The 27,796-nt window shown below is 41.7% G+C and overlaps 1 protein-coding gene across 3 annotated transcripts; it reads left to right on the top strand.

The window, feature by feature from the left end:
• Positions 1 to 125: 125 nt before the first annotated feature.
• Positions 126 to 27,796, top strand: tbc1d4 (TBC1 domain family, member 4). Of its 3 annotated transcripts, XM_087830073.1 has the most exons (24): positions 126 to 590; positions 745 to 1,186; positions 7,814 to 7,942; positions 8,033 to 8,264; positions 9,319 to 9,563; positions 10,599 to 10,688; positions 11,000 to 11,104; positions 11,211 to 11,343; positions 11,478 to 11,569; positions 11,661 to 11,771; positions 12,510 to 12,632; positions 13,141 to 13,200; positions 15,896 to 16,113; positions 16,579 to 16,740; positions 18,269 to 18,426; positions 19,129 to 19,335; positions 20,753 to 20,914; positions 21,065 to 21,223; positions 22,255 to 22,355; positions 22,470 to 22,613; positions 23,502 to 23,661; positions 23,817 to 23,986; positions 24,423 to 24,599; positions 25,188 to 27,796. In XM_087830073.1, the coding sequence occupies exons 2-24, from the start codon at positions 800 to 802 to the stop codon at positions 25,416 to 25,418; spliced, it is 3,756 nt and encodes a 1,251-aa protein (XP_087686199.1). In that variant the 5' UTR covers positions 126 to 590; positions 745 to 799; the 3' UTR covers positions 25,419 to 27,796. The 3 variants fall into 3 exon arrangements, with proteins under 3 accessions (XP_087686199.1, XP_006788231.2, XP_006788229.2); XM_006788168.3 differs by having other exon boundaries at positions 126 to 1,186; XM_006788166.3 differs by lacking the exon at positions 16,579 to 16,740 and having other exon boundaries at positions 126 to 1,186.

The raw sequence follows: 27,796 nt of genomic DNA, 5'->3' as shown, positions 1-27,796 counted from the left end.
GTACTGTGGAGAAAGGCGGAGCCTCGTCCTGTCACGTTTCGCACAGCAGCTTTTCGCTGCCCACTCCTCCAGCACATGGGATGGATGGGCGGTTCGTCAGAGGCGCGCAGCCGCTCCGCCTCCGAGGCGTTGTGGAAGAAAGGATCACTGACGGGAGACTGCGCCGCAAGACGATAAACAAGCATCAGTGTCTGTATTTTATTGTTCATCTGCAGAGAGAAATCGCAACGGTGGCAAAGAAGCGTCTGTGCACTAGGATTTCAGGACCGGGACGTTGGAAATGCGCCGCCCTGCGTGCGCATTCGGAGACAACGTCTAACGCGTCAAAGAAATCAGATTTCTCTGGGTGACTTGTGTTTACACGGGAGCCAACCAAAGCCACGTTTTTGGCAAGCTATCTTGGTTGGGACAGGATAGTACAGGGGTGTTTAGCGCTTGGTTCTCCGCCTAAGCAAACAGTGGAGCGGAGCAGGGAGTAAAACAGCGAATAGACAGCACTCGAAGTTCTTTTTTTTTTTTTAAATCCTTGAGGTAAAAACTGAACATCATGGAGAGTTGCAGCTGATCGAAAGGGCGAGCACATGTTGGAGGTTTGTTTAAGCGCTGCGTAAACTTTGTGTATGGATGTGGACATGGAAAGTGTTGCAAACTAAACACAACTACAGCTAGCCTCGGTGGCAAGAGGGAAAGATATATTGATAGTGTTTTATTTTTGTTTTGGGGTTGTTGTTTTTTTGGAAGTAGGATTTGATCTGTGTTGTTGTCATCGAGTTTCGGGCGAAAAGTCTGCTGGGTCAACATGGAGAGTCACGACGAGAAGGAGAAGTCGGACAAGAGGTTCGCCCTCACTTACATCGGCTGGTCCCTGCTGGACAGGCGGACCACCCTACCCATGCTGCCGTGGCTGGTGGCCGAGATCCGCAGGCGGTGCGAGAAAGGCGACTGCGGCCCTGTGATGCAGCCCAGGGAAGTTCATCTGGTCCTCTGCCCCCCCTTCATCCGATGTGTCCCCACCACCAGCAACAACTCCTCAGTGTTCATATTCGAGCACAAAGCACAGCTCATATCTCGCTTCATTCACAACAGCAATGACCTCACCTATTTTGCCTATCTCCTGCGGGGCCAGCCCGACAACCCCGAGTCCGAGATGTCCTGTCACGTCTTTAAGGCCTGCGACCCCAACCAGGTAGGCCTGCTCCTCTCTGCACAGCAGTTTTAATTGCCATGAGCATGAATGGACCAAAACTCAGGCCAAAAAAAAGTAACGTGGTGATCCATTAGAAACACACAAACACACTTATAAAAAAGCTTTAAATAATATTTTTTTTACACCTAAGAAGATCTGAAGCAAGTATCCAGTAGCCTGCTCAGAGTTTAGCTTAAACAATAACAGCCAGTCGCTGTGATCTTATCATAATATTCCAAGGGGATTACAAATCAAACGTCCTGAGTATATGTGGCTAAATTAAATATGATGTCATGGTGAGGCAAACTATTTTTTTAAGGGTGGACTGATCCTGTCATTAGCTGTAAACTCAAAAACAATGGGATGTCCAACTAAGCCTGAAGTGAAATGTCTCCAAGGTGAAAGCTGTATAATTTAATCTCAACCTCGCACAATATTTGATCAGTCCTTGGTCTAAATGTGTTTGTTTTGGGATTAAGTATTTAGGCCACTAGATGGTGGGCATGACAAACCCAGTACTCTGGTTTTTTTTGTTTAAAAAAAAAAAAAAAAAAAAAAGGTTAATCCATCCCTGGCCTTTCCCTGAGCTTAAGTACAGTGGCCCTGAAGCTCAGTGCAACAGAGCTTAAGAAAAGACATATGGTTTCACCAATTTTGCACCACGAAGGGAAAACGATAGCTGAAAGCTCCCATTATAGAGTGGCATTTTCTGTCTTTGTGTTGGTTTATCCCTTTTGCAGCGTCATGTGTCAGACTGGAGAAGATGGGACTGTGTTTCCTGAAGTTGCAGTGCTCGGCGCTCTCGGGGCCGCTGTAGATCTGACATGTGTTTGGTGTCTGTGGTGTGACAACAACTGAATACAATATTGAGTCAGCACATTCACTTGGCGATCAGCATGCCACTCTTGAGTAATAACTGAAATAAACAGCCAGAAATCAGGAACGTGGGAGTCTGTGATTGAATATATATTTGTAGTAATCCTTTCTGCTCTTTTCTGAAAAGCAGTTCATAGCATATTTTTTAGGAAGTTGCTACACTCAAGAGCCTACCCTACTACCCTAGTGTTTATCTGAGTTATCTTTTCTCTGATTTGGCAGTACAGAATGTTATTTATACAAGATTGTTAAACAAACGCAGTTTAATCTTGGTGCCACCTCAATTCCTAATTCCATGCAACCCATTCTGAAGTCTAACATCCCTACTCATGCTAATCCTGTTTTCCCACTGACTCAGGAAATGTGCACCAGTAATGTTCACAAACACATATCTAGTTATGCTCACATTTTGCATTGATCTCAAGTGTGCCCGTGCCGTATCGCGTTTCCTGTCCAGGGGGCTGAGCACAATGTTTGTGTGTTAGTGAAAACTGAGGAGCAGAAGAGCCAGCAAGCTTAAGGCGTGCACACTTTCGAGGTCTCTGGCCTCTCTGCTAATGCCCGAATGTGTGTGCAGCAGTGAGAAAAGTATCTTGGACGTACCTCATTCATCACTATTACGCAACGAGAACTGGTTTGGCAACCAGCAAGCCCAAGCAACGTGTGCAAGGTGGACCATGTGGAATGTATGGCTAATTCTACCAGTACTCTGTTGCCATGTACAACACCCTGTTGTGGCAACTGCTAGCAGTCTGTTTGTTCCATTTTCCATATATAAACAGCATTTATTGCGAGCATTCTTATTACCACGTTGTGTGTTTTCTCTTTTTTTCCAAACTGACTTTGAAGACACAAAAAATATTGCTTTATTTTTGGGTGGCAGGAATGGTTTCACATCTATTTTTAGTTGTAGAAATGACATGCCTTCCTTGTGTAAGGAGATTTGGCATCTATCAAAATGATGAGAAAGGTCATAATGAAAAGACGCTCTTGATGTCTTCAAGAGTACTGCAACTATTAGATCATTTGGATTTAAGAAATAAAACAGTAAAGGAAAAGCCCTGAATATGCAGTTTGCCTACAAACGTGACATCTCTCATGTATGTGTTTCAAATGTCATCATGCTAAAAATCAGGTTTGACCTCCTGGACTTGAAATGCAGCCTCGGTCCTCACGCGTTCACTGTTAGGGTTAACAAGACTAACATTAACATGCCATGGATAATATTTTGCTAAAGCATCAAAAGGAAGCTTTGGACACAAGTTAAACTTTCTTTTCAGTTGAAGTGGGACATGTTTACTTGACTTGTCTGTGAGACTGATAGGCACACATTCAGCACAGTCTCCAGTCAACACCACTGTGCTATTATCAAGCCAGCAACACACACTCAAGGCCTGCACAGCATAAACCACAGACCCCTCCATAATTTGTTTTTAACCTCTGCTCTGACTTGGAACAGTACCACTGTGGAATCACTCACTGGGTAACCTTCTGTTGTCTCTGCTGTGGGTGATGTTCATTTTCAGTTACAGTGGCACATACTGTTAAACTAAAATAGGAAAAGCCATTGTCTACCATTCAGCTTTACAAACCGTGCAGAGCTTGTTTTTTTTCATCTATTATATCAATTGACTTTCCCTTTTGTGCCAAAGACAGGAATTGAAAAGCTTTTTTTCTTATATTACGTGCACCTGTTGCCCAGAGAAGGAAAGGTGGCCCAGTGTCTGTCTGTTAATGTGACCAGATTTCTTGCACAATAACTGAGGCCACATATTTGTAACCGGTTATCATGATATTCTGTGCACAGTTAACAATGAAAGGGAAACTGTCTGCAGTCACTGATATGTTGTTAGATGTCAGGTAAGCATAGCAAGTAGCTTTGAATACTTGAGTTCTTGGATTAACTTTATGAAAATTTATATTATTAGCAAGCAGTATGTCTGGTAATTTGGTGTGACAGATAAGTCACCGGATCAAATACAGTCATGTGAAAAAGCGAGTTTTCTCGGGACTCTATTATTATTATTATTATTATTATTATTATTATTATTATTATTATTATTATTAAGTGGGTCAGTAGCAGCCAGGTGCACAGTGGGGACCCCACCAAATTCACCCCAAGGTCACCCCATGCAACGCTCAGAGAGAATGCGGAAAAATCCAAGATCTACACATGAGCCTCAGTCAGAGTTGAATGTTTTAAGTTCATGAGACTGTAATTAGAGAAAATACTGAACAAGTATGGCTTATTTGGAAGAATATGACCTAAGTTGTATCTGAACAAACCACAAAACTGGAGCAATTACCACTTGGACAGATGAGACCAGAGTGGCGATCTTTGGCCATGATGCATAATTCCATATTTGGAGAAAAACAAACCAGCATATCGTCACGAAACACCTCTTACCAACTGTCACGCATGGTGGTGGAGGGGTGATGATCTGGGCTCGCTTTGCAGCTGAAGGCCCTGGGCGCCTTGCAGTCACAATGAACTCCTCTCTATACCAAAGTATTGTGGAGTGAAATGTGAGGCCATCTGTCTGACAGCTAAAGCTTGGCTGAAAATTGGGTCATGCAACAAGACAATGATCCCAACCACAGCAGCGAATTTAACAGTTTTCAACCATTATAACAGAATGGTTGAAAAACAAGAATAAAGGTGTTGCAATGGCTCAAAGTCTAGACCTCAGGTTGATTGAAATTCTCTGGCATGGACGTTTAGAGAGCTGTGCATAAATAAATGCCTGCAAACCTCAGTGAACTGAAGCAAAGTTTTAGATGGCAAGGCAAAATTCCTCTGCAGTCATGCAAAAGACTGATAAAGTCATACAAGACAGAAAATTATTACTTCAAGTTGTTGCTGCGAAAGTGATAGTGTGTACTTAGTTTTTCACAGGGCTGCATAAAACTCTATGAAAAGTTTCTTTTGCACATGATTGAGTTCCCTCCTAAGTTTCAGTAAAATCAGAGCATAAACAAAGTGAAAAACTGTCTCTCCATAGCTGTTTTATTACCAGGATCTATGAATGTTTACACATACACTTGTATTGGCACAAAAAATAGGACGCTTTAGTGACGCATTACAATTTCCAGTTGTGACATCTTGTCACTGTGTCAGTAATGATATCATAAGGAATGTTTGCTTGTTTTTGTGGTTGAATATGAACTTTGTTCAACTTACATTTGTCCTCAGCCACATGGAAAAGCACATGCTACAGTGAGGTCAAACTTTAAATGTCAAGTGGCATCAGAACAAATCCTTGCAGAGCCAGAGCCACACAAAGACGGATATTTGGCCTTAAAGCAACTCCATAAATTGATGTTTATGACGTTAATAAGCTACAGTTTGTTTGTTTTTTTTTCCGTCTTTCTATACAATTTGTGCAACTTTCTAAGAACTTGCATCGCATGCTTTTAACTTAAAAGCATGTGATCTTTGATTGCATCTGGTCTGACGTGGGGCATTACGTTTCATCTCTCGCTTGCTTTCTGTTTCCATTCTTATCTTTTTATTGACACAGTGATAACCTGTGCACCTCCAAAAGAGCCTAATTAGGCCTAATCACAGATATTGTGGCCGAACGTGAGAATCCGCAGCTTCTCAGCGGTCTGGCTTATTGCTGCCGATAATAGCAGCAGAGCAATGTGCCATCTACTGTAAGAGCTGATGTTATTAGGGGCTTTTGAAGAGCGCTTGGACATGATGGGAGCTATGCACTGAGAGTACTCAGGACTCTAGCAGCTCAGAGGGCACTATTCTCGTGTTTGTTTTCACCTAAGCTCTAAAGCTCTGCTCGGCTACTGGTGTTTATAGAGAACCATTGCTTCACAACCGCCGTCGCTTATATTGTTTACTGAAGCCAGCCTGTGATCACTGAATGTTACGCTAGTTTAAAGAACCGCTTTAGTGGGAAGAGGACGCTGGCTTTCCTTTATTTCCTCAACAGCTTTTCTGCCTGCCTGCCTGTCTGTGCATGTCTCCCTTCAAGAAGCGAGCACCTTTGCCAACTCTGTATTGGGTAGATAAGGAATAATTGATCGCACGGAGTAGCGCTTCGGCATCATCTTACTCATGTATAATAAAACAGCTCCTTTTAATGTTTAGACAAATCTGTCTTTTTTTTCCCCCTCCCTTTGTGACAAAGTGTTGTGGTGGCCAGCTAGTTCTCAGCCAACAAGACCTTTTGATTACCTCGACCTCGTAGTGTCAACACTGTCTTTTCTAATGAAGAATGCACTTTCCCACAAAATGTAGCCACCAAGATCCCATGTGTGGTTTATTTTTCATCCCTTGTAAGTTATTACAGCATGTTTTCATTTATTTGCAACCCGCATTTACAGAGCGCGCAGATATTTGTTTCTGAAGCTTAAAAGGATCACCGCGATATTATTTTATCCTGAAAATAAGTCAGCCAACAGTTTGAAAATCATTCACAGTTTCTGGAGTGTGGGACTAGGACTGAGCATCACCCCCACCACAGCCACTTCCACTTTTCCTCATCTCAAGGCAACGCTCTGTCACCAGCCAGGAAAAGCGCAAGGCCTTGAGGGGGGAGGTGGGAAAGCAGGCGCTTAGAAAGTGGGACTTTAAAATAGCCCCAGTAGCAGACGCGCATTTGATCTCATTGCCTTTTATGAAAATCAGACACGGGCTTTGTCAGGATGTTTGAGTTCATTCACAGCTTTTCTTTTCCTGTTTGCCTGCCCTCCCCTCTCTGCGCTCTGTTGTTCTGGTCACACCTCTGAAGTAAGCGCCATGTACTTTGCTATACAACTTCCCTCTCCAGTCCACATTAGAAATATATTTGTTCAACTGCCTGTATCCAGCTCTTATCTGATCTGATGTGTGCAGTCTGTGGAGCTGCTGTTTGTTCTAGCCCTCACTGTTGTCTTAAACACAGTATTTGGCTGACCTTGGCTGTAGCATTAGTTCCAGGCACTCTGCTTCTTTTAGGGAGCTTTAGCGTTGAGGCTTTCAGTCAGTTGTTTGCTGCCAGAATTTTAGTGCAGCGGTGATTCATTGCTCTCTGACTCCACTGCTATTGTTCGGTCCCCATTGTAAAAGTATTCAAAGCCTAAATTATGGTGGGTTTTTTTGTCTTGTCTTTTGCCTGTTTTTTTTTTTTTTTTAGTCTTTGACTTGTTATCAAAGCAAGCTGTTATCAAGCTTTGATGACACTAACACACTAGCTGCCCGCTAATGTTTAAGTGCCACAGTGTAGCAGCAATAGGCTTATCGACCTTCAAGTCTCGAGTTTCCCCCAGCCTTCTGTTTTCTGTTCATTGCTGTAGAGAGTGGGTGTTCCCCATGGCTGCACGCCTACCTCTGACACCATTGTAGCTTTTGGTCCGTCTATTGTTAACCAGTTTTTGTTCAAATCTTATGCTTTTTTCAAGTTATTTAAATTCAAAGTCTAAATATGGTTTTATTTTATTTATGTCTTAACATGCATAACCAAAACAACAGTACTGATATGATTCCACATATTTTTTTTACTGTTAATTTCTTATTACTTCTTAGTTTTTATTTGTCATTTTGAGAATGACATGAAGCATTATTCATGTTCATATTTCACAGAACCTGACAAAAAGCGTTGTTTTAGATTTTAGGGTTATGTTATACTCGTGCTCTTTCAATGTCTGCGAAGCTGGTGTTCCCCTCGACCTCCCTTAGTCGTTTTTGTCATGGTTTTTCTTTGTTTGTGTCTTCCTGTTCATCACATCCTTTCATTCCACTTGCCTCGCTTACAGGTCCCTGAGGTAATTAGTAATATTCGCCAAGTGTCCAAAACAGCGCTTAAGGAAGATGCCAAACCCAAACAGGAAACCGACGAGGCCTTCTACAACTCCCAGAAGTTTGAAGTGCTTTACTGTGGCAAGGTAGGAATCGGTGCATATGCCTTTAGAATGGAGTGTTTTTAAGATAACAAGGGGCTTCAATGAATGCTGTTGGTGTTGCAAAAATCCCAGGTGACGGTCGGATACAAGAAGGCTCCATCCACGCTCGTCGATGATTGCATCGACAAGTTTCGCCAGCACGAGATTGAGCGCAAACGTGTTCGACTCCTCAACGGTCAACGAGGATCCACGGAGAGCCCCCCTGTGGAGTTCCTCATGGGAGGCGAAGGAGACCCGCTCTCCTCTGCTCTGAATGAGACTATGGAAGACCCCAGAGGTCCTGGAGGGGAGGACGTGACCTCAGGTAGAGACGAACGCTTCAAGCAAATTTATGATTAGGAAAAATTTTATTGAAATGATGTATGTGTGCACAGCAACAACCAGTAACTTGACATTGTTGTAAGTAAATGTTGCTACTGTCAGTTCTGCAAGGACACAAAAGCTGATTTGCAACTCAAAATCAAGTTTAAACACAAGGAGACAAAGAGCGACTTTACATTTGTAGACGTGTCTGTTCTGCACCCAAAATGAGAACATTCACTTGCATAATTTAGCTTCAGCCAAATAATGATTATGTTTCTTCTATTGGTTGGTTTACAGTGCTCACTTTGACTCAGTGTGGATTATTCTGTTTGTGCACCTCCTTGTATTACACTGTGTTCGCTGTTATGTTGACAGGCTAGTGTTCCAAATGGAAAACAGCAAGTTGCACGCTTACTTTTCACAAAATGTAGCAGCCATCCACATTTATGTAATTATCAAGTTGCTGGCTATACAAGCAAAAGTAGGAACTAGACTTAAAAAAAACTGTAATAAAGATTAAAAAAAATTAGAGGAAATATCCTTGGGTTTAGTATCTGTTAGTTTGGTAAAAACATGATTATAACTGAGACATTGATGGATGTGTTTATTGGAACTCTTTCTCCTGGAATGCTTTCAAAGATTTGTGTTTTTATGGTAATACATGCGGTCGCTGAGTTTCCTAAAAAGACTACAACTAAAACTGAAACTAACAAAAACTAAGCTGAACCAAGAAAATCAAGTGAAACTAACCTGAATTACAAACAAGATGAAAATTAAGATGAAATTAAAATAAAAACTAAGTAAAAAATACACAATTATAATAACTCTGTTATTATCACTTTATGTTCATCAGGAGGCAAGTAAACCATTTACTAAAAACAAGAGGTCAGTAGAAAAATCTAGGTTAATTTAATGACTCAGTCAAACTGGGTAATCCTGTGTACTTGGTAGAACAGCACTGGAGTATATCCATTAGATCAATAGCGGCTAAAGGTTCTAGTGATGTGATTTTTTTAAACTTAGGTGTGAGTTCATGTTTGATGTGTCTGATTCAGGTAAAGGTATTCTCAGCAGTGACAGTCAGAGCAGCCTACGAGGAGCGTTCCCCGAGTCCATCCAGGAGGACTCGGGATTCGAGGAGCCCCAGGAGTTTCGGACACGCTGCAGCAGCATGGTGGGGAGTCTGCAGAGGAAGCCGGGAGAAGGCATCGTCATGGTTTCCACACGCCGCCGTCATGCTAGCGCACCAAATCACGTTCAGCCTTCGGATGCAGACAAAAACCGCACTATGCTCTTTCAGGTAGGAGAAGTTGAACAAAGTAAAGGGCTGTGCTGTACTGCTGCTAATGTGTTGGTGTCACAGTGAGTGAGAGCGCTTCTCTTCTCTTTGTCCAAATGACTGTTCAAGGTCTTTCCTTCGGTTCGATGCAGAACACTTATCAAAATAATTCTAACATGAAAATCTTTGTCTAGTATGGAGAAAAGTGACTGACTTGGGCCCTGAAGGCATCATTTATATCTTAATAAATAATTTGCAGTGAGCTTAAAGGGATGTCCACTTTACGTGTATGTGCACGCAGTGTACAGATGGGCTGACTGGGTGTCTTATTTTGCATTGTTTTGGACTTACTCCACTCTAAACATACCCTTTTCAGTAATATGGATGGCTTTTTTTAAGCTCCTCATGCCAAACCATAATTTGTGTTGTAAAACTTGATTCCATCTGTTACACCAGAAAACCAAATGGTCGCTGGCCTCAGCGCTGTTTGTCACGGAGGCCTCCTTTGCATAGAGTGTCACTGCTGAGGTTCACACCACCGCAAATCATTTTTATGTGCACGTGACTGGCAGCTATAATGTGTAGACCAGCTTGGCCTGGTGTAACTGTTCCAGTTAATAAGGCCGTAACTCCTGTGGTATTTAAAAAAAAAAAAAAAAAAAAAAATTGACTTCACCACTGCTCCTGTGATAACACATGGTCGCTGCTTCATGAAAAACATGTGCGCCGCACAGCTGCCATTCCTCACGCACCATGCCTGTTTCCTCATGAAGCTAATTTTAAAAACTAGAGCACAACGCTCGATGTGATACAGTACGTAGCAGTCAATTATGAGGAAAAATCATTAGCGGAGACTCGCTGACCCTGATTTTAAAGCGCACGTGAGCGTGTTTTATCTCTGTTGCAGATCGGGTAGTTCGGCAACATAGAATAGTTATAGTCCCAGTGTGTTTACACACATGCTCTCCCATCCGTGTTGTTTTGTGAGAACTTTTCATGCATCTATTACATGTTTTTGCTTCACTCTGTGTGACCGTGTTCTCTCGTGTTTCATAGGTTGGACGTTTTGAAGTAAACCTTATAAGTCCTGACAGTAAAACTGTGGTCCTGGAGAAGAACTTCAAGGATATCTCATCGTGCTGTCAGGTTGGTGTATATTTACTTGTAATGTTTACGCTGAAAAGGTCTCTCTTGTGTCTCTGCTGCAGTCCTAGCAACTGGAATCTAATCACAGAGAGCCTTTGCTCATCTTTACACAAGAGCAGACCTTTAGTGATTATTCCTTAATTTAGTGGCAGATCTTTGTCAGTAATGTAAGAATACACTTCTTTTCACCTTTGGTGGTCGTTTAGTAATTAAATATGATATAATTAAAGCATCATTATGGTGATGTGCTATAAAGTTCCACAGCTATCCCAGGCCTCTGAGGCTAGTTTGTCTTTTGCTCCCATCCCCAGGGTATCAAACATACTGACCATTTTGGATTCATCTGTCGGCACCACTCAGAGTCTGGTCCCAGTCAGTACGTGTGCTACATTTTCCAGTGTGCCAGTGAATCGCTGGTGAGTCACAGGAATTATGTAAATAAAATGAAATTCTTAAGTGCATGTGGCAAACATCTCTTTCTTTGTGCGTGTGTGTGTGTGTTCATTCGCCTGTGCGTGTCAGGTGGACGAGGTGATGCTGACCCTGAAGCAGGCCTTCAGTACAGCAGCCGCCTTACAAAGCAACAAGACTCAGATCCAGCTATGCGAAGCCTGCCCCATGCATGACCTGCACAAGCTCTGCGAGAGGATTGAAGGTAGGTCATGGCACCTGCATCAGACATCCGGCACTTCTCTCGGCTTTGACTCATGAATATATTGATGCGCAGTGTGTTTCTCAGAGTTAAAGCAAGTTAAAGAGTACAGCTTATTTCATCTTCTCTGTTTCCAGGTCTCTACCCACCTAGAGCAAAGTTATCCATCCAGAAATATCTCTCCCAGCTGACTGACAATGAGCAAGCTGAGATTTTTGAGCGAGTTCAGGTCTGGCAATGGAGGTGACACTTTGATACAAACATGTTATTTCTTACAGCTGTTGATTCACACTTGAGTGTTTGTGCATTCATTTCTGCAGAGGCTGAAGCCTGCGTCAGACCAGGAGGAGAATGAGCTTGTGATTCTTCATCTGAGACAGCTCTGTGAAACCAAACAAAAGTCCCACCTCCACATTGGAGAGGCCCCTAAGGTAAGGGCACGAGAAAACTTACGGTCCAGAAATAATTTCCAGCAAAGTGGTGTTTCTGTTGAATAGAGAATCGACACTTGGCGACATCACAGTTGTCGATTGATTTGTTGGTTTTACTCTAAATTTCATTTTGAAAAGCAAAAACAAACAGACAGACTGGATCTTTAAAATGTTTCTAGTGGTCCTTAACATGAAATCTGAGAAACGTCAATTCAGACCCCTGATGGTTCTGAAAATCGCTTGCATGAAATGGCATAAAATTTGAATTTCTCAGACCGTATCCTAAGGTTTTGTTTTGGACTTTGTGTTGATAAAGGGATTGTGTAGAAATATTGATGGTAAAAGGACTCCTTAGCTGCTGTCTTAAATGTGAAGCTTGTTGCTTCCCACCTCCATGTATAGATGTAGATGTCCCTCTCCCTGAGACCTACGATGAACCGCTGTTTACGTTCCATGAGTTGCTGAGAGGGGAAACACGACATTTAAAGTATGAGAGGATTGTGGATAATTACTTTGGAATGATATACCATGAGCGATCTGCATGCTAAATATTATCAATCGTAGCGCAGTCTCCAGCAGCAGCACCACTTCTTTTAAAGCAGTTAGCAGCGATTGGCTGTTTCTTGCAGGCTTTCTCACAGGATCTGCAACTGTATTCGTACAGTGAACCTGTTTTGGTTTATAATTAAATTCATTGAAGTCTTGTTAATTAAATCTTTTTCTTTTGCGGTCTAACAGAATGCAGCAAACAGCTCAGCAGGAGGAGATGGCGCAGCCACCGGCAGTCGCTTCAAGCTCGACATTTTTAAGAATAAAGCGCGTTCATCTCTCACTAGCTCTCTGGAGAATATCTTTGCAAGGGTGGGTCTTTTTAAACATGTTTCCTTTTCTGCCACTACCTTATCTTCCCCATTTCCTGCCGTTATATTATTATAACCATTTACTTATTTCCCCCAGTTTATCCCTGTCTTTTATGTCTTTGCAACGGACAGAAAGTACAGCCGCCATGATGTTTACCTCTTACTAGTCTTCTAGGTTTCTGTTTCTGTGTCACTGTCATCACAGGGATTTGGATTGACCCATATCTGCCAGTGAGACAGCAGAATAATTCCTTAGCAGAGGCGTCCAGGAGAACTCTGCTGCCATCTGTTATCATCTTAGAGACTTAGCTGAACAATAATGCTGTTAGCCAGCGAGGAAACGTTTTCCCTTTGCTTCTTTCTGCTTCACTCTTCATCTAATCGCTGTTTCCTTTTTGTCAGAAACAATTGTGTAAAAATTGTGTTTTTACTTTTTTTTTAATGTTTTTTTTTTTTTAATTTACCCACTTGTGTTTTTATAACTTTTTTACAATCATCTCTGTCACCAGGGTGCCAGTCGAATGCGCGGCCGCTTGGGAAGCATGGGAAGCATGAGCAGTTTTGAAAGAGTAAGTGTCCTTGAGGATGAACATGAGAATTCCCAGAGCTTCAGTCGGGGGACTCTGAGACTTCTCACTCTTACCCCGTGGCATCTAAAAGCATGCTATATTCCAACTGTGTCCTCGGGAAAGGGACAGGTCGATAAGAATACTTTCACTTTCATCAGTGTCAGTAGGTGGATCTGCCAACAGTCCTCCTCGCATGAGGAGAAACGATTTTGTGCTGCGTTTTTTTCCCACATAGTTTTATGATGAAGCTTGCACTGACAAAAAGGCAGAACAGTACAAGAGGGAACGTGTGTACAGAGCTGCTAATGAGCCGTTTAAGGTTGTTGGCTCCCTAGTGGTTACTGCTGTGCAGAATGTGGAGTGAGAGCGTGATATGGTCCCTCTGACTCCTCATCAGTCATGATGGGTTTAGCAGTACGCTGCTACGATGAACAAGTAAACGAGCAAATTAACCAATTGAGTGCCAGGCACTCACTTTACAATCTAAAGGCTAGGTTAGGCTAAACCAAACCCAACATAAAGTTGTGGTTGGTGTAGCAATTATTTTATAATTCTATACTTAGAATTAATTAAAGAGGTTTTTAGCTTCTTTGAAATGCAGCAAAAGCATTTGTAACTAAAATGCCGATGCAGCACAGGGATGCTGGATTTTTTGCATAGTTTGTTTTGTTTTGTTTGTTTTTTGTTTTTTACCGTGCATTGTGTTCTGCATCGTGATTGGCTATAGACCATTGTCAATCAATCTCGTGCCGTGTCTTCTGTACAGTACAGAATGCGTCCAGCTTGTCAAATTTACATAAATCTTCAATCGCAGTGTGAATCTGAAGTGCTGCACTGTATGTTTGTAAGTTTTCTAATCAACAAACACAAATGTGTCGACAAAACATTTTGCACTTTGGTTTCATTCTATAATACTGGACTTATTTTTCTATGAAGGTTAGAACTTGGAGAGTGTTTCAACAAGAGAGATTAGTGTGAAAATGTTCATGCCTGTCTGAGAAAAGTGTATAAAGTGTGTAGTGAGAGGTTTTACAGCCTTAAAACTTCTATAATAATTGTAAAAAAATAACGTTGGCTACTTTGTGGATTTCACTTATCACGGGCTATTTTTAGAACGCAACTCCCGCGATAAACGAGGAACCACTGTATTGTTATATAACACATCATAAAGCACATGCTGCAGAATATTGTGCAAATGTCTCGAGCCGTCCTTCATTTTTCATATTTTCTTAGGAAAATGGGAAATCACCGTAGTGATTCAGTGAAACATACAATGAAAGTACAGCGTATAAGGCAAAAACAGAGACTGTACAATTCCAATAAGCTTGAAAGTCAATATTTGGTGTTGTATCATGATTTTAATTTGGTATTATTACAACGGCCTCTACAGTCACAAACCTGCTGGAGACCTGCAAACAGACTTTAAAGGGTTAAAACTACAGAAAAGAAATGTTACTTGTATTACTGAGGCCGCAAAAGTAGGAAATACTCTCTCCTTGTAGCAGATGTATGATGTGTTTCACCGGATGTGTTAATGCTGTCATGTCAGATTTATTGAAAATATTAACCGCCAAGTAAGGACGATTATTAACACCAGTCTTCAAATGGCAGCTCCAAGTGTCTGGGAATTTATTAAGCTATTATTTCTCTTTCTTTTATCTATAATTAGCCGCACTGGCTATTGCAGGTTTTAACAAATGTAAGTGATCATTTATCATTGAGTGACATATATCATTTTAATTTATGAGGTTCAAGTAAAGGTTTCTGTCATTGAGATGTCTTTAAAAAGTCAGAAAAAAATTGCTTTGATTGGGATTAAATGAGTAAGTAGTCTTGTGGGGATTCTGTCAGGATGTGATGAGCTGGTGAAAAGGAAATCCCACTCAGGATGTCCAGTTACGCATCTGCTGAGCCACGTGTGGCCTGGATTTGTCTTCTCGGCCCTGATGTAAGAGAGATTACTGCAAAAGTCTCTGATTTGAGTAAAATTCTATCATCAGTTTTTCCTAAAATTAATAAATTGCATCAGCTGTTAGATGACATCATCGTCTAGCGTGATTTGCAAACAGACCTCTTGCCAGTCTGTAATGTGATCAGCTGTAGCCGATGAAATTTAAAAAAAAAAAAAAAAATGCGCATTGAAAGCAGCAGCATGACCTAACCCTGATCTTAAATAGGGAGGTCTCTAAAAGCATGATGGAAGGAGATAGGTGGGCTTTCGTGTACAGTTGCGTGTCACCGAGGTCCTCCCCTCCAATGGTGTGTGATGTTGTGAGTCACAGGACACTGGCCATTAGAATACAATAGATGTGGGAGTTGTGCCACCAGACATGAGGCAGCACGGAGTGATAGCGTGGAGTATAAAGTTGAACCATGGACTGAGGCTTTCTGTGGGTTGAATAGGTGAGTGTGCGATTGAGTGTTTAACTTGGCTGTGAGCTGTGTCGTGTGGTTTAACTTCCAGTGAAACATGGACTGATTTTTCACTTTTTGACTTTTGCCTTCTGTCACTGACTTTTTGTTTGATTGTATGATCCTCAGAAATTAAAGCCATTCATTAAAAAATGTGTGTGTATACATATATATATATATATATATATATATATAAAATGTCATTAAATATGCATCACTGGAAAACAGTGAAGTCATAAATATGACTGACTGCTTCCCGCCTTACACATTCTGTCCTCTTCAGCAGGATGAGGAATCTCCTGGTCACTCCCCCCCAGGTTCCCCTCCTGCCTTCCCAGACGAAGACCCGGAAGCTGGCTTTCAGTTTCGTCGGCGCGCTCACACCTTCAGCCATCCACCTGTGAAAAAACGCATCTCCTTCGAGGGCCAATTGCCAATACAGAACAAACAGACTCCGCTTCGCAGGCAGCAATCCGTTAACCCAGAGTTGCTGCAAAGCAGGTAAATATAAGCTAGTTTACAGTTAATCACCCTCTGCAGTTTTAAAGAAGGGTTCTGCGTCTGTTTGGTGACATTTGCAGGAGTTAATAATTTGTTCCTTTTTGCAGTTATACAGATCCCCTCCCTTTCCGCCTTTGCTGGATTGAGCTTTTGTGTTTTGTTTGAAAATATGGCTAATGCTAACTTAATCATTAGAACTGGTTGCTTTTCTTTTAATCGCGTCAACAGTGTGTGTGCACAGACATTGTAATCTATTTGCAGCACTTTGATCAGTCTATAATCTCTTCACCTTCTGCCCCGCTGTCCTCGAACAATAGCATCACAAGTTTCCTGTCACTGTTTTGATCCCTCATAAGCTCCCCACTTTTTTTTTTCCCTTATTCATTTCTGTGCTTGGACCGAAAGCTCTTTGTTTTGTGTAATGTTTTTCTTTATTTGTGGGCATTTCATGTTTGGCCCGCCCAGTCCCGTGGCTGTTTCAAGAACACGCAGTATTTCGGAGAGCGAGTCCTCCTCCTCCTCCTTCAGCCTCCCCTCCTCCTTCACTGCTCCCACTTTCCTGAAAAGCTTTTACCAGGGCTCACTGGGTTCCCTGAGCTCCCTTCCAGACAGTGGGAGCCTCAAGAGGTGAGAGGGGGGTGCTCAGGCAACCCCCCTTGCTTAGACTGAAATGCACCCCATACCGGGGACTTCATCAGGAATGAGATGGGTGGGAGGGACAGGCTGTTCTTTGCTGGCAGTAGCAGTATTCCCATTGGCTGTCAACACCTTTTTAACACCCAGCTTTATTGCCCTGTATCTCTTTTTCTGTATATCCAAAGCAAATTTGTCTTAGGATAAAATTCTTTTTCATTTTTTTCCACACCATGTATGCAGCTGGAGTCATCCTCTTCCTGTTTCTCTCAGCAGGAGATGCTGATGCATCCCTCCCTTGTTGCATTTGCATGTGCATTGCAAGCGTTTTGCTTTAATAACTGTGTCTCACAGCTTTAACCTTCATCCTTCCTGACTGGTGCAAGAGTTGCTACTCTAACTCGTCATGCTAATAAGATTCCCTGATACGTTTATGTTCAGCAGTTGCTATTAATGGTTAGCTTCACAAATAAGCAAATATAGTGTGTTTGATACCTAATGGTGCAGCAGTAGGAGCAGGTTTTTGAGCACAGCATTCAATGATGATGAATGAGAAGTTTAAATGACACAGCACTGGAGACACTTGATCTAAATACTCCAACGTGCTCGCAGCCTAGTTTGCTTTGTTGATTGCACTGTATGACAACTTTGCCCCTTAGGGACTTGGCAAGCATGAAAACATAACAAGAGGTAGGGGAAGAGTTTTAATCTGTTAAAGAGACAGTGTTATATGTGTAGAACAATTGTTTTCTCAGTGCCATTTGTTTCAATCCAAGGTCACTTCCTGTTTTTCACTGCCCATGTGATCCGACGGGCTCTTGTGTGCTAAACAAGCTCGCCAGCTGTTTAAGCGACACTGAGCGAGAAGCGAAAAAGCTCTGTTCTTGTGCAGACTAAAGAATGCAATCTGCACTTTCAAAGGAACTGAATTAAAACTTGCTTAAATTTTCACAACCTACTTTTGCTCTTGCAAGGCTGGTAATTGTACGCTTGTGTAGAAAACCTCTGTTGACATGAATGAGAAATGGGACGTTCGGTATTCAGTTCAGCAGCACCAGCCAAGCTTGCAACAATGTTCATCACTTTTTCATCAGTTCATCAGCTTTTACCGGCATTTATTTGCTGAGTTGGAAGGAAAACATTTGCTACGAGGTGGGGAAGTTTTTCAGTTCTGATTTTTCATTTCCACATACTAAACCAACTTCTTTTTCAGCAGATGAACACACGTGCATGCACCTCAGCTGTGGCCGATGTTTCTCTTTTACATGCTGACTTTGCTGCTTTATTAACATTTACACTGGGAAGGAGTTAGTGGCTGGTGCAGTATGTTGAAGTTTCATCTTGACTATTTTTTTATCAGTCCAGAGAGCTTGTATTATTTTACCACCATTGAGTATATGTGTGCTTATGTTTGTGTGTGTGTGTGTCTGCATTTGTAAAAGTGTGCTGAAAAGAGAGTCGGTGTAAGCTGACACCTGACTCGTTTATCAGGTGTCACTAACGCTGCTGTTTTCTCTCGTAGCAATGGCGAAGGCAGGAAGAGGACTCTGTCTGGCTGTAGCAGTGACTCGTTCAGCGGGGGTCTCTCTCTGAGCCCACGCAGGGTCTCCTGGAGACAGAAGATCTTTCTGAGAGTTGCATCGCCAATGAACAAGCCATCTGCATCCATGCCGCACACAGGTCTGGCAACTCGATCCTTGTAAGAGTTCACGAAACACAATGTAAAAGTTTTTTATGATCCACAGATCTACTAGAAGGCAGATCGAATCTTCTTCTAAGAAATGACAGTACCTCAAACAGATTTTTAAATTCCAGGCTTATATGCAAAGACTGAGGATTGAAAAAGAGCAAAGGGAGAACAAGTAGCTTTGTACCATTGTTTTTCCCCATGAATAAGTCTCTAACAAGGTTTTTGACCAAGCAGCATTGCAAAATTGTATCATGATTTTTATTTGCGACTGATTTAGTCATATATAGTTAGAATATTTTCTGACTGAAGCCAGAAAAAAAAAGTTTAATTCTTTTGACTGCTTTCCTGAGTTTTGTCTCCAATTTTGAAAGTCAAACATCTGTCTCTAAGAAGTGATTCTGTTTTTTTTGTCCTTCTGTTCAGTTAAAATTGGTCTGGCTTTATTGGAGCTCCCTGTTGTGTTTTTGCAGCATTGATGGGAGCAGTGAGACTGTTAATACACTGTAAAACCAAAGCAGATCAGAAGCTAGAGCAGTCTGAATGCCTGTGTGCAGCTGCAGAGCTGAGTGCTAACAATCTGTGAACTACCACTGCAGAAAGCCCATTTTTATTTTCTAGCATTCATTGTTCCAAAAGCTTTGACTTAACAATATATTTTCTATATTTACCATGTGTTGGATGTTGCGTTTCAGACGACTCCGAAAACAGGGAGCTGTTGCCTCTCTCTCCTCGTGCCTCATTTCTGGACCCTTTGGGTCAGCTGCTGCCCCAGGCAGGCGACCCTGGGTCAGAGAAGAAGTCAAAGAGGACGGCAGCTGACTATCGGGCTCTCTGGAGGACAGCTATCCACCAACAGATCCTCCTGCTGCGCATGGAGAAGGAGAATCAGAGACTTGAAGGTGATTCTAAGTAGTTAATTCTACACAAAGTATAGTGACCTTGAGTGGAGCCTGGTACTATGACTGATATTGATATTACCGCAAAAGACTTCAAAGTGTTCCTTAATGTCGAGTGTATTTTTTCCCCCTCAGTAACTGTTAGTATCTATAACTTGAAAGCTTGGATATCATTGTTAAGTTATATTAAGCTAGGAAGATATTTATTACAGTAATAATTTAAACTCCTGTCTCTTTACGTCACCTGTCATCTAAGCTTTACACTCAACCCTTACCCTGTACTCCAATCTTTAAAGTCTTGTCATTCCCAACTGAAGCTTTATGATCATGGACAGAGATAAAGGAGCTGAGGTTAGCAACTCGTTAAGCTCTTTCATTTTTTGTTTATTTTCAGAAGTCTGGTAACACCATACTGGTTTTGGGACACTTGAGTAAAGCTACATATGGTTTTGGTTTTACAGCACTTTCAGATAGACAAGCTTATGTAGAAGCGGTAGTGTAGCTTACAGTGAAGTCTTGCAATTTTCCTTTATAAAAAGACTGAAATAATAGCACCAGTAGTGCTACTGTGGATTGTCCAGATGCAGCTTTGCAAACCCAAGGAAACAAATGGCTAAAAAATGACATGAAGTGGGTTTTTTTTTTTTTTTAGCATGTTATTTTTGGCGATTGGGAACAGCTGTCTTATTATAAAAAGATAATCTTTAATGAAGTTACCCTTTAAAATGCTAAAGAAAAGACCTAAGATCATAATATTTTGTAAATGCCCAGATCAAACCATGGACCTAATAAATATGTTGCTTCCAGTGGCAAACAGTAGAAGTACTATGTGTCGCTTTTATATTCTGAACACCAACACATCTCTTTCCCTTTGTTTGCTACTATGACATCAATGCTGGTCTGAGGACCTAACTGTGAATAACTATTTAATAGAAGGTAAGCAACATAAAAGGAGAATTTGGGATAAAAGCAGATGTTTTTGCATGCGTCTGGTGGCTGGTTATTGTACCATTCGATTCAGCTTTTTCTTTTTTTTTTTTTTTTTTGCGTGCATGGTGATCATACTTTATGATTTCTGTTATCTTTTGTGCTCCCATTATGCTGTTGTAAGTTTCTCCATGCCTATTGTGGCTTGCGTTTATGTGAAAAGGGTTTCCATGTTATCCAGTGATTAAAGGTTGAAGCCATGATGCTTTGTATCCACGCTTTCTCTGGAACATGAAATCTTTTAATCGTCATTATTCTTTGCTACAAATCCATAGTTATAGGGGCTTATTCCGAAGTTGTTGGCCTTTAGTCTCGTTTTTTTTTTCTTCTGAAAACAGAGTCTTTAATGGACTTTAATGTAGTAAATATGAGTCGGTCTCTTTTTATACTGATATTTATATATATATATATATTCATATACATTCTGTTGCAGCGAGCCGAGATGAGCTGCACATCCGCAAGATGAAGCTTAACTACCAAGAAGTGAGCGAATGCTCCAAAGATGCACAGGCTTTGTGGGAGAGAAAACTGACAGCCCCGGGCAGAACAACGGTCCCACAAGACAAGGAAGAAATGTATCGTGCCCTCTGCCAAGGTGAGAGGCACTAAAAAAAGAAAAAAAGAAAACCGTATCACCAGTGGCATGTAAACAGGGCTATAAATAAATCTGAAACTCCCCACAGGACAAAAAACATTGTAAGTTAACATTGTTTCTTTTATTTCTGTTGTTGTTCTTTGTGTGCAGGAGTTCCGAAGAGCAGACGTGGGGAAGTCTGGTTGCTTCTTTCCCATCAGCACCGGCTGCGTCACAGACTCCCGCCACGTCAGCTAGCCCTGGATACCCACTACCATGACCTCCTCAAGCAGCTCACCGCACAGCAGCATGCCATTCTGGTCGATTTAGGTGTGCACAGGACCACAAAAACCCACGAATTTCATCGAAGATACAGATACAATCTATGCATGTAGAAATGTTTCTGTGTCTATGTGAAAAAGAAAGTACATCCCATGATTCAGTTTGTAGAATCTCCTTTAACATGTATAAGTTTGTCAGTCTTTCACGTTAGGCTGGAGGTATTTTGGCCTACTTTTCTTTGCAACATTGCTTCACTTCATTTGTTTATGAACAATCTGGTGTAAGATCCAGATTTGACTGTCGCCCTGTTGCATGGCTCAGTTTTGACCTCACATTTGACTGTAGAATACTTTATGTTTGGCTGCAAAGTGCCCAGGTCCTGTGGCTAAAAAATGATCCCAAATCATTACCCCTCACAGCATATTGTGCTGATATGCTGTGTTTGGTTTTTGCCAAATGTGGTGCTGTGCATTATGGCCAAAGGACATTGCTGCAGAAGTCTTGTGAATTGTCTGGGAAACCTTTCAAAACAAGCTGCAATACTTCATTCTTTTTCTGATTGTAATGAACTCGAGCATTTTACATGCTAACTGAGGCCTGTAAGATTTGAGATTAAGCTCTCAGGTGTTTTACAGCTTCTTTGAGCATATATAGTCTGACCTTTTGGTGAATGTGCTGGTATGTCCACTCCTGGGAAAATTGTGGTATTGTGTTAACACACACCTGAAAGCTCCAGACCAGCAAACTAATATAAACATCTGATATATATATTAATTAGCTTCTGGCTGCTACAGAACCTCTGAATTCCAATGGGAACAGTAAGGTTATGCTTAGTTTTTCACAGGAATGCACAGAGAAACGTTCTTTTTCACATGACACACGCTGTATCTGTTTATGATTATATATGTTGAGGAAGGCCAGAAATCTGAAGATGGCCTCAGCTGGTCCTTCAGCAAAGGCGACTGTTTTCAGAGCTGTCACTTCAGTATTGTTGCTCTTAGTTTAATTTGTTAACCAGAAAACAAAAATTCCTGGTTATTTTTCTCACATTTACTCTCACTATCTGTCTCTCTGATTAGGCCGGACCTTCCCCACCCACCAGTACTTCTCAGCCCAGCTTGGCGCTGGACAGCTCTCCCTTTACAACCTCCTGAAAGCTTACTCTCTGCTGGATACAGAGGTACATACTGTAATCCCCACAGTGGCTCACTTTAAGGCCTGTACTGTAATGATTGTTGTGAAATTTGCAATAACCCCCTTTTTAAACATTTTTTTAAATTCTTGTGCTGCACAGGTTGGCTACTGCCAGGGTATCAGCTTTGTGGCTGGAGTTCTGCTCCTCCACATGGGTGAAGAGCAGGCCTTTGACATGCTGAAGTTTCTCATGTATGACCTCGGCATAAGGCGGCAGTACAGACCCGACATGGTCTCTCTGCAGGTCAGTGGGTGGAATGAACAACTTATTCTGTCACAATGTCCAGTGTTTGTGTTCATTATGTATTGCAGGAATATTTGCAAATGTTAAGCTCCAGTGCCACCGCTGACTGTAAAGACAATGCTGTGCACAATAACACATGCAAATGTCCATTGCCAAAGGTGGCGTTCAGTTTAAACAAATTCCAATCTATTCGAAACAGTTATACAGTAACAAATGCTTGTTACTGCATAACTGCTATAATGCTGTAAACATTCACTTTTAGCTGTTACTTACTGCTGCACGAACCCTTGTGTGGGTTTTATTAGTTACCAAGAGCAAACAGCAGTTAAGTGTCTCCACCTCTTAGTCAAACCACTCCTGCTCTGTATCTGTTAAACATCATCTGACCTCGCTGCAGTTACAGCATCAGAAGGTGTGGTAATATTTAATCCGCTTCAGGTAACTGCTGAGCCAGGTCTCTCTTCCCTGCAGGGTTTACACTTTTAATCCAAAGTTTTTAAAGTCAGGAGGAGTTTCGGCTGTTTTTTCTGCACAGTGGCTCAGTTTGAGGGAGCTAAAGGTATTACTTGCTTTCTTTTTAACTGTCAGGAAATTGTAAAACTTGATAACTGTCTAATTTTAGCCTGAGCTAACTTCTGCTTCCTTTTTCTATTGGCTGTGCTTTTGACTAACGTGTTGTTAAAGAGCACAGATCATCAAATGTCTGGCCGTGACACATGTCTGAGCAAGTCTATGAAATAATAATACTTGGATAAAAGTGTTTGGATAAAAGTTGGCTTGCCAGCTTGTGATTCCTGGATTGCTCTGTGACATTCTGTTAACAAGTCCTGACATACCAGTTTGACGCAGCATGTTTTGACCTGCTCCTGTGTTTATGTGTGTGTGCAGATTCAGATGTACCAGCTCACCAGGCTGTTGCACGACTATCACCGTGAGTTGTACAACCACTTTGAGGAGCACGAGATCTGCCCGAGCCTCTACGCCGCGCCGTGGTTCCTCACGCTCTTTGCCTCGCAATTCCCACTCGGCTTTGTGTCCCGCATCTTTGGTATATACATATCTTTTTTACTTTTTCTTTTTAGATTAATAGTTTGTTTGCTCACATGCAAAATTGGATATGATAATTTAATTGTATGCTAAGCCCTACAGCTCGAGGAAAAACACCGTAAATCACTACTGATTTATGTATTGCCTGTTTTTCAGATTTTGTGTTTGTCGAGGGGTCTGAGGTGATTTTTAAAGTGGCCCTCTGTCTGCTGGGCAGCCATGAGGGGGAGATAGTTGAATGTGACAGCTTTGAGAGCATTGTGGACTATCTGAAAACGACACTCCCCGCCCTCAGTCACACACAGATGGAGCAGACCATTGCTAAGGTACACAAACAGCTTTTTTTTTTTTTACAGTACCAGATTATTAAACAAACAGTAACACTTGGAAGTGCATCCTGGCCCAAATTTGATACTAGTGAAAGCTCAAAGCTCAAATCCTTACAACATCCATCAACCACTAAATAACTGAAATTCATGGTTGGTGTCGAAGAATGCACTTTGTTCCCTAGCGACTTGTGGTTGCCAGGGGGTCGGTGACCAGTCTCTTGGCCTGTGTCAGTAAGGCTTCAGAATATGCTTTTACCTCAGAAAGGTGCCCACGTGATTAGCTGTTTGTAAGATCACTTTGGTCTTTTTGTGGCTATTTGTTGATGAACTCTCCATGCAGGTGCATTTCCATTGACCTTAATGTTTTGGTACCAGAGTGTTGTACGATAACGAGCTGTCTTTCAGTGGCATCTGTCTGTCTGTTGATGGCCAGGTAATGGAGATGGACATCTCAAAGCAGCTGCAAGCATACGAAGTGGAGTACCACGTTCTACAAGACGAGATGTTAGAATCTGGACCACTCCCAGATGACTCTGAGCGGCTTGACAAGCTGGAGAAGACAAATGCGCAGTTGAAGAAGCAAAATATGGAGCTGCTGGAAAAACTTCAGGTAAGGAAGTGAAGTTTCAAACTTCTATGAGACCCCAGTAACTCCCCTGACGGGTGTTACTTAATTTTGACGTGACTATGATATAGTTGAGGTAAACATTTTAACCCAGTGTCACTGTGTGGAGACAATGTTGAAGCCAGTAGTAGTACCTAAAACTACCTATAGATGGCACTAAAACACAAGTTAAAAACACAGTACCAATGTTTGTAAGACAAAGGGACTAAATGCTGCATGCTCTGCAGATATCGCTTCACTAATGTTTAAAGTAGAACCAGTAAAGTCACGTTAAATAAATATTTATTTACTGTCCCATCTGTCTCGTCTAAGTCACACCTATGGTGTTGGAAATCTGCTCGTACAACATTTAACAAGTGCTTGTGATTCTGTAAGAAATAAAATCATATTTGATTTGCACTTTTAAAAAGCTCACGTGCTATCGTGTGACTACAAGTTACAAATTCTTCCTTTTTAGACTTTTAGTTTAGTTCTATAATTTTGTGATGCCTGTATTATTTTCACCTCCTGTTTAAATGTTAGTCTATACATTGTACTCTGTGTGCTCTAACATACAATGTTTGTGTCCTCCAGGCTGCGCGGCAAAAGATTCAGACTCTGGAGACGAGCATGGAGAACTTCCTTTCTCGGGAGAGCAAAATGAAGCACATGATTCGCTCTCTGGAGCAGGAGAGGGCAACTTACCAGAGAACCATTGAACGCATGCGCTCGTGCCTTCCTCCTGACGCCTTGACAGATGTAGAGATGACCCAGATCAAAACAGGGCCCAACGGGAAAGCCAAAACAGCAGCCAAAAAGCCCTGATGGCAACCAGGGTGCCGGCTGCTGTGGGCCAGACGCACAGGCAGATACCAAAATGAACAAATGAAGACTGTTTTGTGGAAAGCTGCTGAGTTCCACCGCATTGTTGTAATACTGTACAAGAGCTGTACACTATTTTTTTTTTTCTCAATGTGTTTTGTCTGAAGTGGAGACGCGCAGACTGTATAGGGAAATATCTATGTGATATTCGTCAGAAGATAATAGCGTAGTGGGAGGAGAGTTTCATCTGTATTATTAAACAGACCGTTCCCATAGTGCATTGGAGCCACTGTTTGTCTCATCCATTTCACTGCCAGTTTGAAGGTGAGATCAAGATGCACACCATCCTTCACTTCTGAGATCTTTTTGGTGAGAGTGAGAAACGGATCTGCTCCTGCAATTTTGTTTTTTTGTTCTTTGAGCACTACCTTCATTCTCAGCAACACTACAAAAGTAGTGAACAGAAGGTGCCTATTGGCAAATAATCTTTTGGACCTCAGGGTCAACTTATAGCCATTACCAGTGTCTTTGATCTTGGAGTGAAGATCGCGTTGTTTTTGATATCTTCAAACTTGTGTCTGCGATGGACGCGCAGCCTCAGGCTATTGATGTTGCTTTGTTACTTCTGTTTAATTCACTTGAAATTTTTGTGAATGTAATTTCTCTCCAAAGATCACGGTGAAAATGTGTCGCTCCCCACCCCTCCCCACCTCGCCCACCACAGAGACATCTGAGCACACATCTGCCATATTAGGCTTTAAACTTCTGCGGATACGTATATAGTATCATGTTTATCTCTTGGCATCGCCTCACTGCCTTCACATGAGAGAGCTTCAGTACTTGCACTTGCTGCTTTTAAGGAGGAAGTGTTTCTTCCAAAGCTCAGGCAGGATGTGTGGTTGTCTGCCTTTTCAGTTTCCTGTGTGACTGACCGCGGTGTCGCCTTCTTTTAGCACAAAGATCAGACACTGAGACAGAGTTCACACTCCCCGGACGCCGAACAACAGACCAAGGTGGAGGAGTGATCTGAATGTACATCACATGGTTCTCTCAGAGAAGAAAAAAAAAAAAGTCTGTATGCGATTTTTTTTTTCTCTTTTGTTTTGTGTGTAACAGTTGAATGCAGGTAGCTAGTCCTGTAGATCTAACACACAGTGGCAGTTGTTTTGCTGGTTGTCACACGTCAGCATGTTTGCGTTAAAACTCAAGTGTTTAGGTGAGCAGAGCAGCAGTAAAGGAGAAAACTTGAAGACACTTGAGTGTTCTATTCACTGGTAGGGAGTTTCTCCTAATACAGGGTAATATATACAGTATATAGGCACACACAAACACACACTGTGATGTGAACTGCCTGGCTGTAAGGACAGACAGTTTTATGAGTTCAGCGAGTGTCCCTGGCTCCCTTTTCAGTTTTGTTTTAGCCCACCCCTGTGTCTGACTCACCATCACTGGTCCTGATTGAAAGCAAAGCAGTCTTGGGCTTGACTTCACTTTGAGAAAACCAAGGTGATGTCTATCAAAGGGAGGGGAAAAAAGTACCCACTAACAGTGTCTATCACTCTTTCCGTCCTTGGTGACAAGGTGCGATGAAACCTTTGTCTGTTTCACTTTTTATTTTTAAATGTCAGTACATGTGGGCATGTTCTGCAGCAGACAATGCCGCGTGTTGATGTTAGGGATCCTTTACCCAGAGCACAGCAGCTGTTCCACGCAAGGCTGACGAATCGAGCCCGGTCGTCTCGGTCAGGGTGGGAATTTGTCTTGTAATTGATGCGATTTTGTTCAAATTCACTCCAAACTTTTCATACTTTATGGAGAAATGGCCACATCTTTACAGCAGGGATTTTCTAAATAGTTAAGAAAGGAAAACATATCAAACAACAAATTGTTAAACATCCATTCTTCACCACTCCCCTGCATCTTTTTGCCTGTGTTTTGCTTAACTACAGAATTTGAATCTTAGAAATAGGTCACCGAACCAAAGATGTGATTGTTTTCCAAAAGCAAATTCATTCAATCAAAATGAAGTGACATCTGTTTGCAATCTTTTGGTTTTTACTATGACAAGAACTACAACAGTTACCAAATATTGGTAATTTAAAAACACAAAAAAAGGTGCATTTTTTTTCCATCATGTTCATTTTTTGTGCCAAAGATGGCCTTTGTTTCTTTTATTCAGAGTTAAGATAAAAGCTTCTTTTTGATATCTAATGTAAAGCACGTCCAGGTGCTGAGTCTTGACTTCTACAATAATGTGTGCATTACTGTGTTTTAACAAAAGACTGTCAACACGAGGGCTATCGAGAGGCAAAGAAACTGTCATGAATTCTTCAATAAACCTCACCTTGCCTTTTTTTTCTTCTTTTTTTCTGTCTACTCAT

The sequence above is a fragment of the Neolamprologus brichardi genome, chromosome 16, assembly GCF_056152115.1.
Source record: "Neolamprologus brichardi isolate AB-2024 chromosome 16, ASM5615211v1, whole genome shotgun sequence".
Classification (NCBI taxonomy): Eukaryota; Metazoa; Chordata; class Actinopteri; order Cichliformes; family Cichlidae; genus Neolamprologus; species Neolamprologus brichardi.
The sequence above is the reverse complement of the archived record's forward strand: the minus strand, read 5'-3'. Positions and strand labels throughout refer to the sequence as shown.

What these genes read in the sequence shown, in the direction of transcription:
- tbc1d4 (XM_087830073.1), top strand. Translation starts at nt 800, where the DNA reads ATGGAGAGTCACGACGAGAAGGAGAAGTCGGACAAGAGGTTCGCCCTC. An exon ending in GCTCTGCGAGAGGATTGAAG is followed by an intron (nt 11,344 to 11,477) that starts GTAGGTCATGGC and finishes CTCTGTTTCCAG; the next exon opens with GTCTCTACCCACCTAGAGCA. An exon ending in AGATTTTTGAGCGAGTTCAG is followed by an intron (nt 11,570 to 11,660) that starts GTCTGGCAATGG and finishes TCATTTCTGCAG; the next exon opens with AGGCTGAAGCCTGCGTCAGA.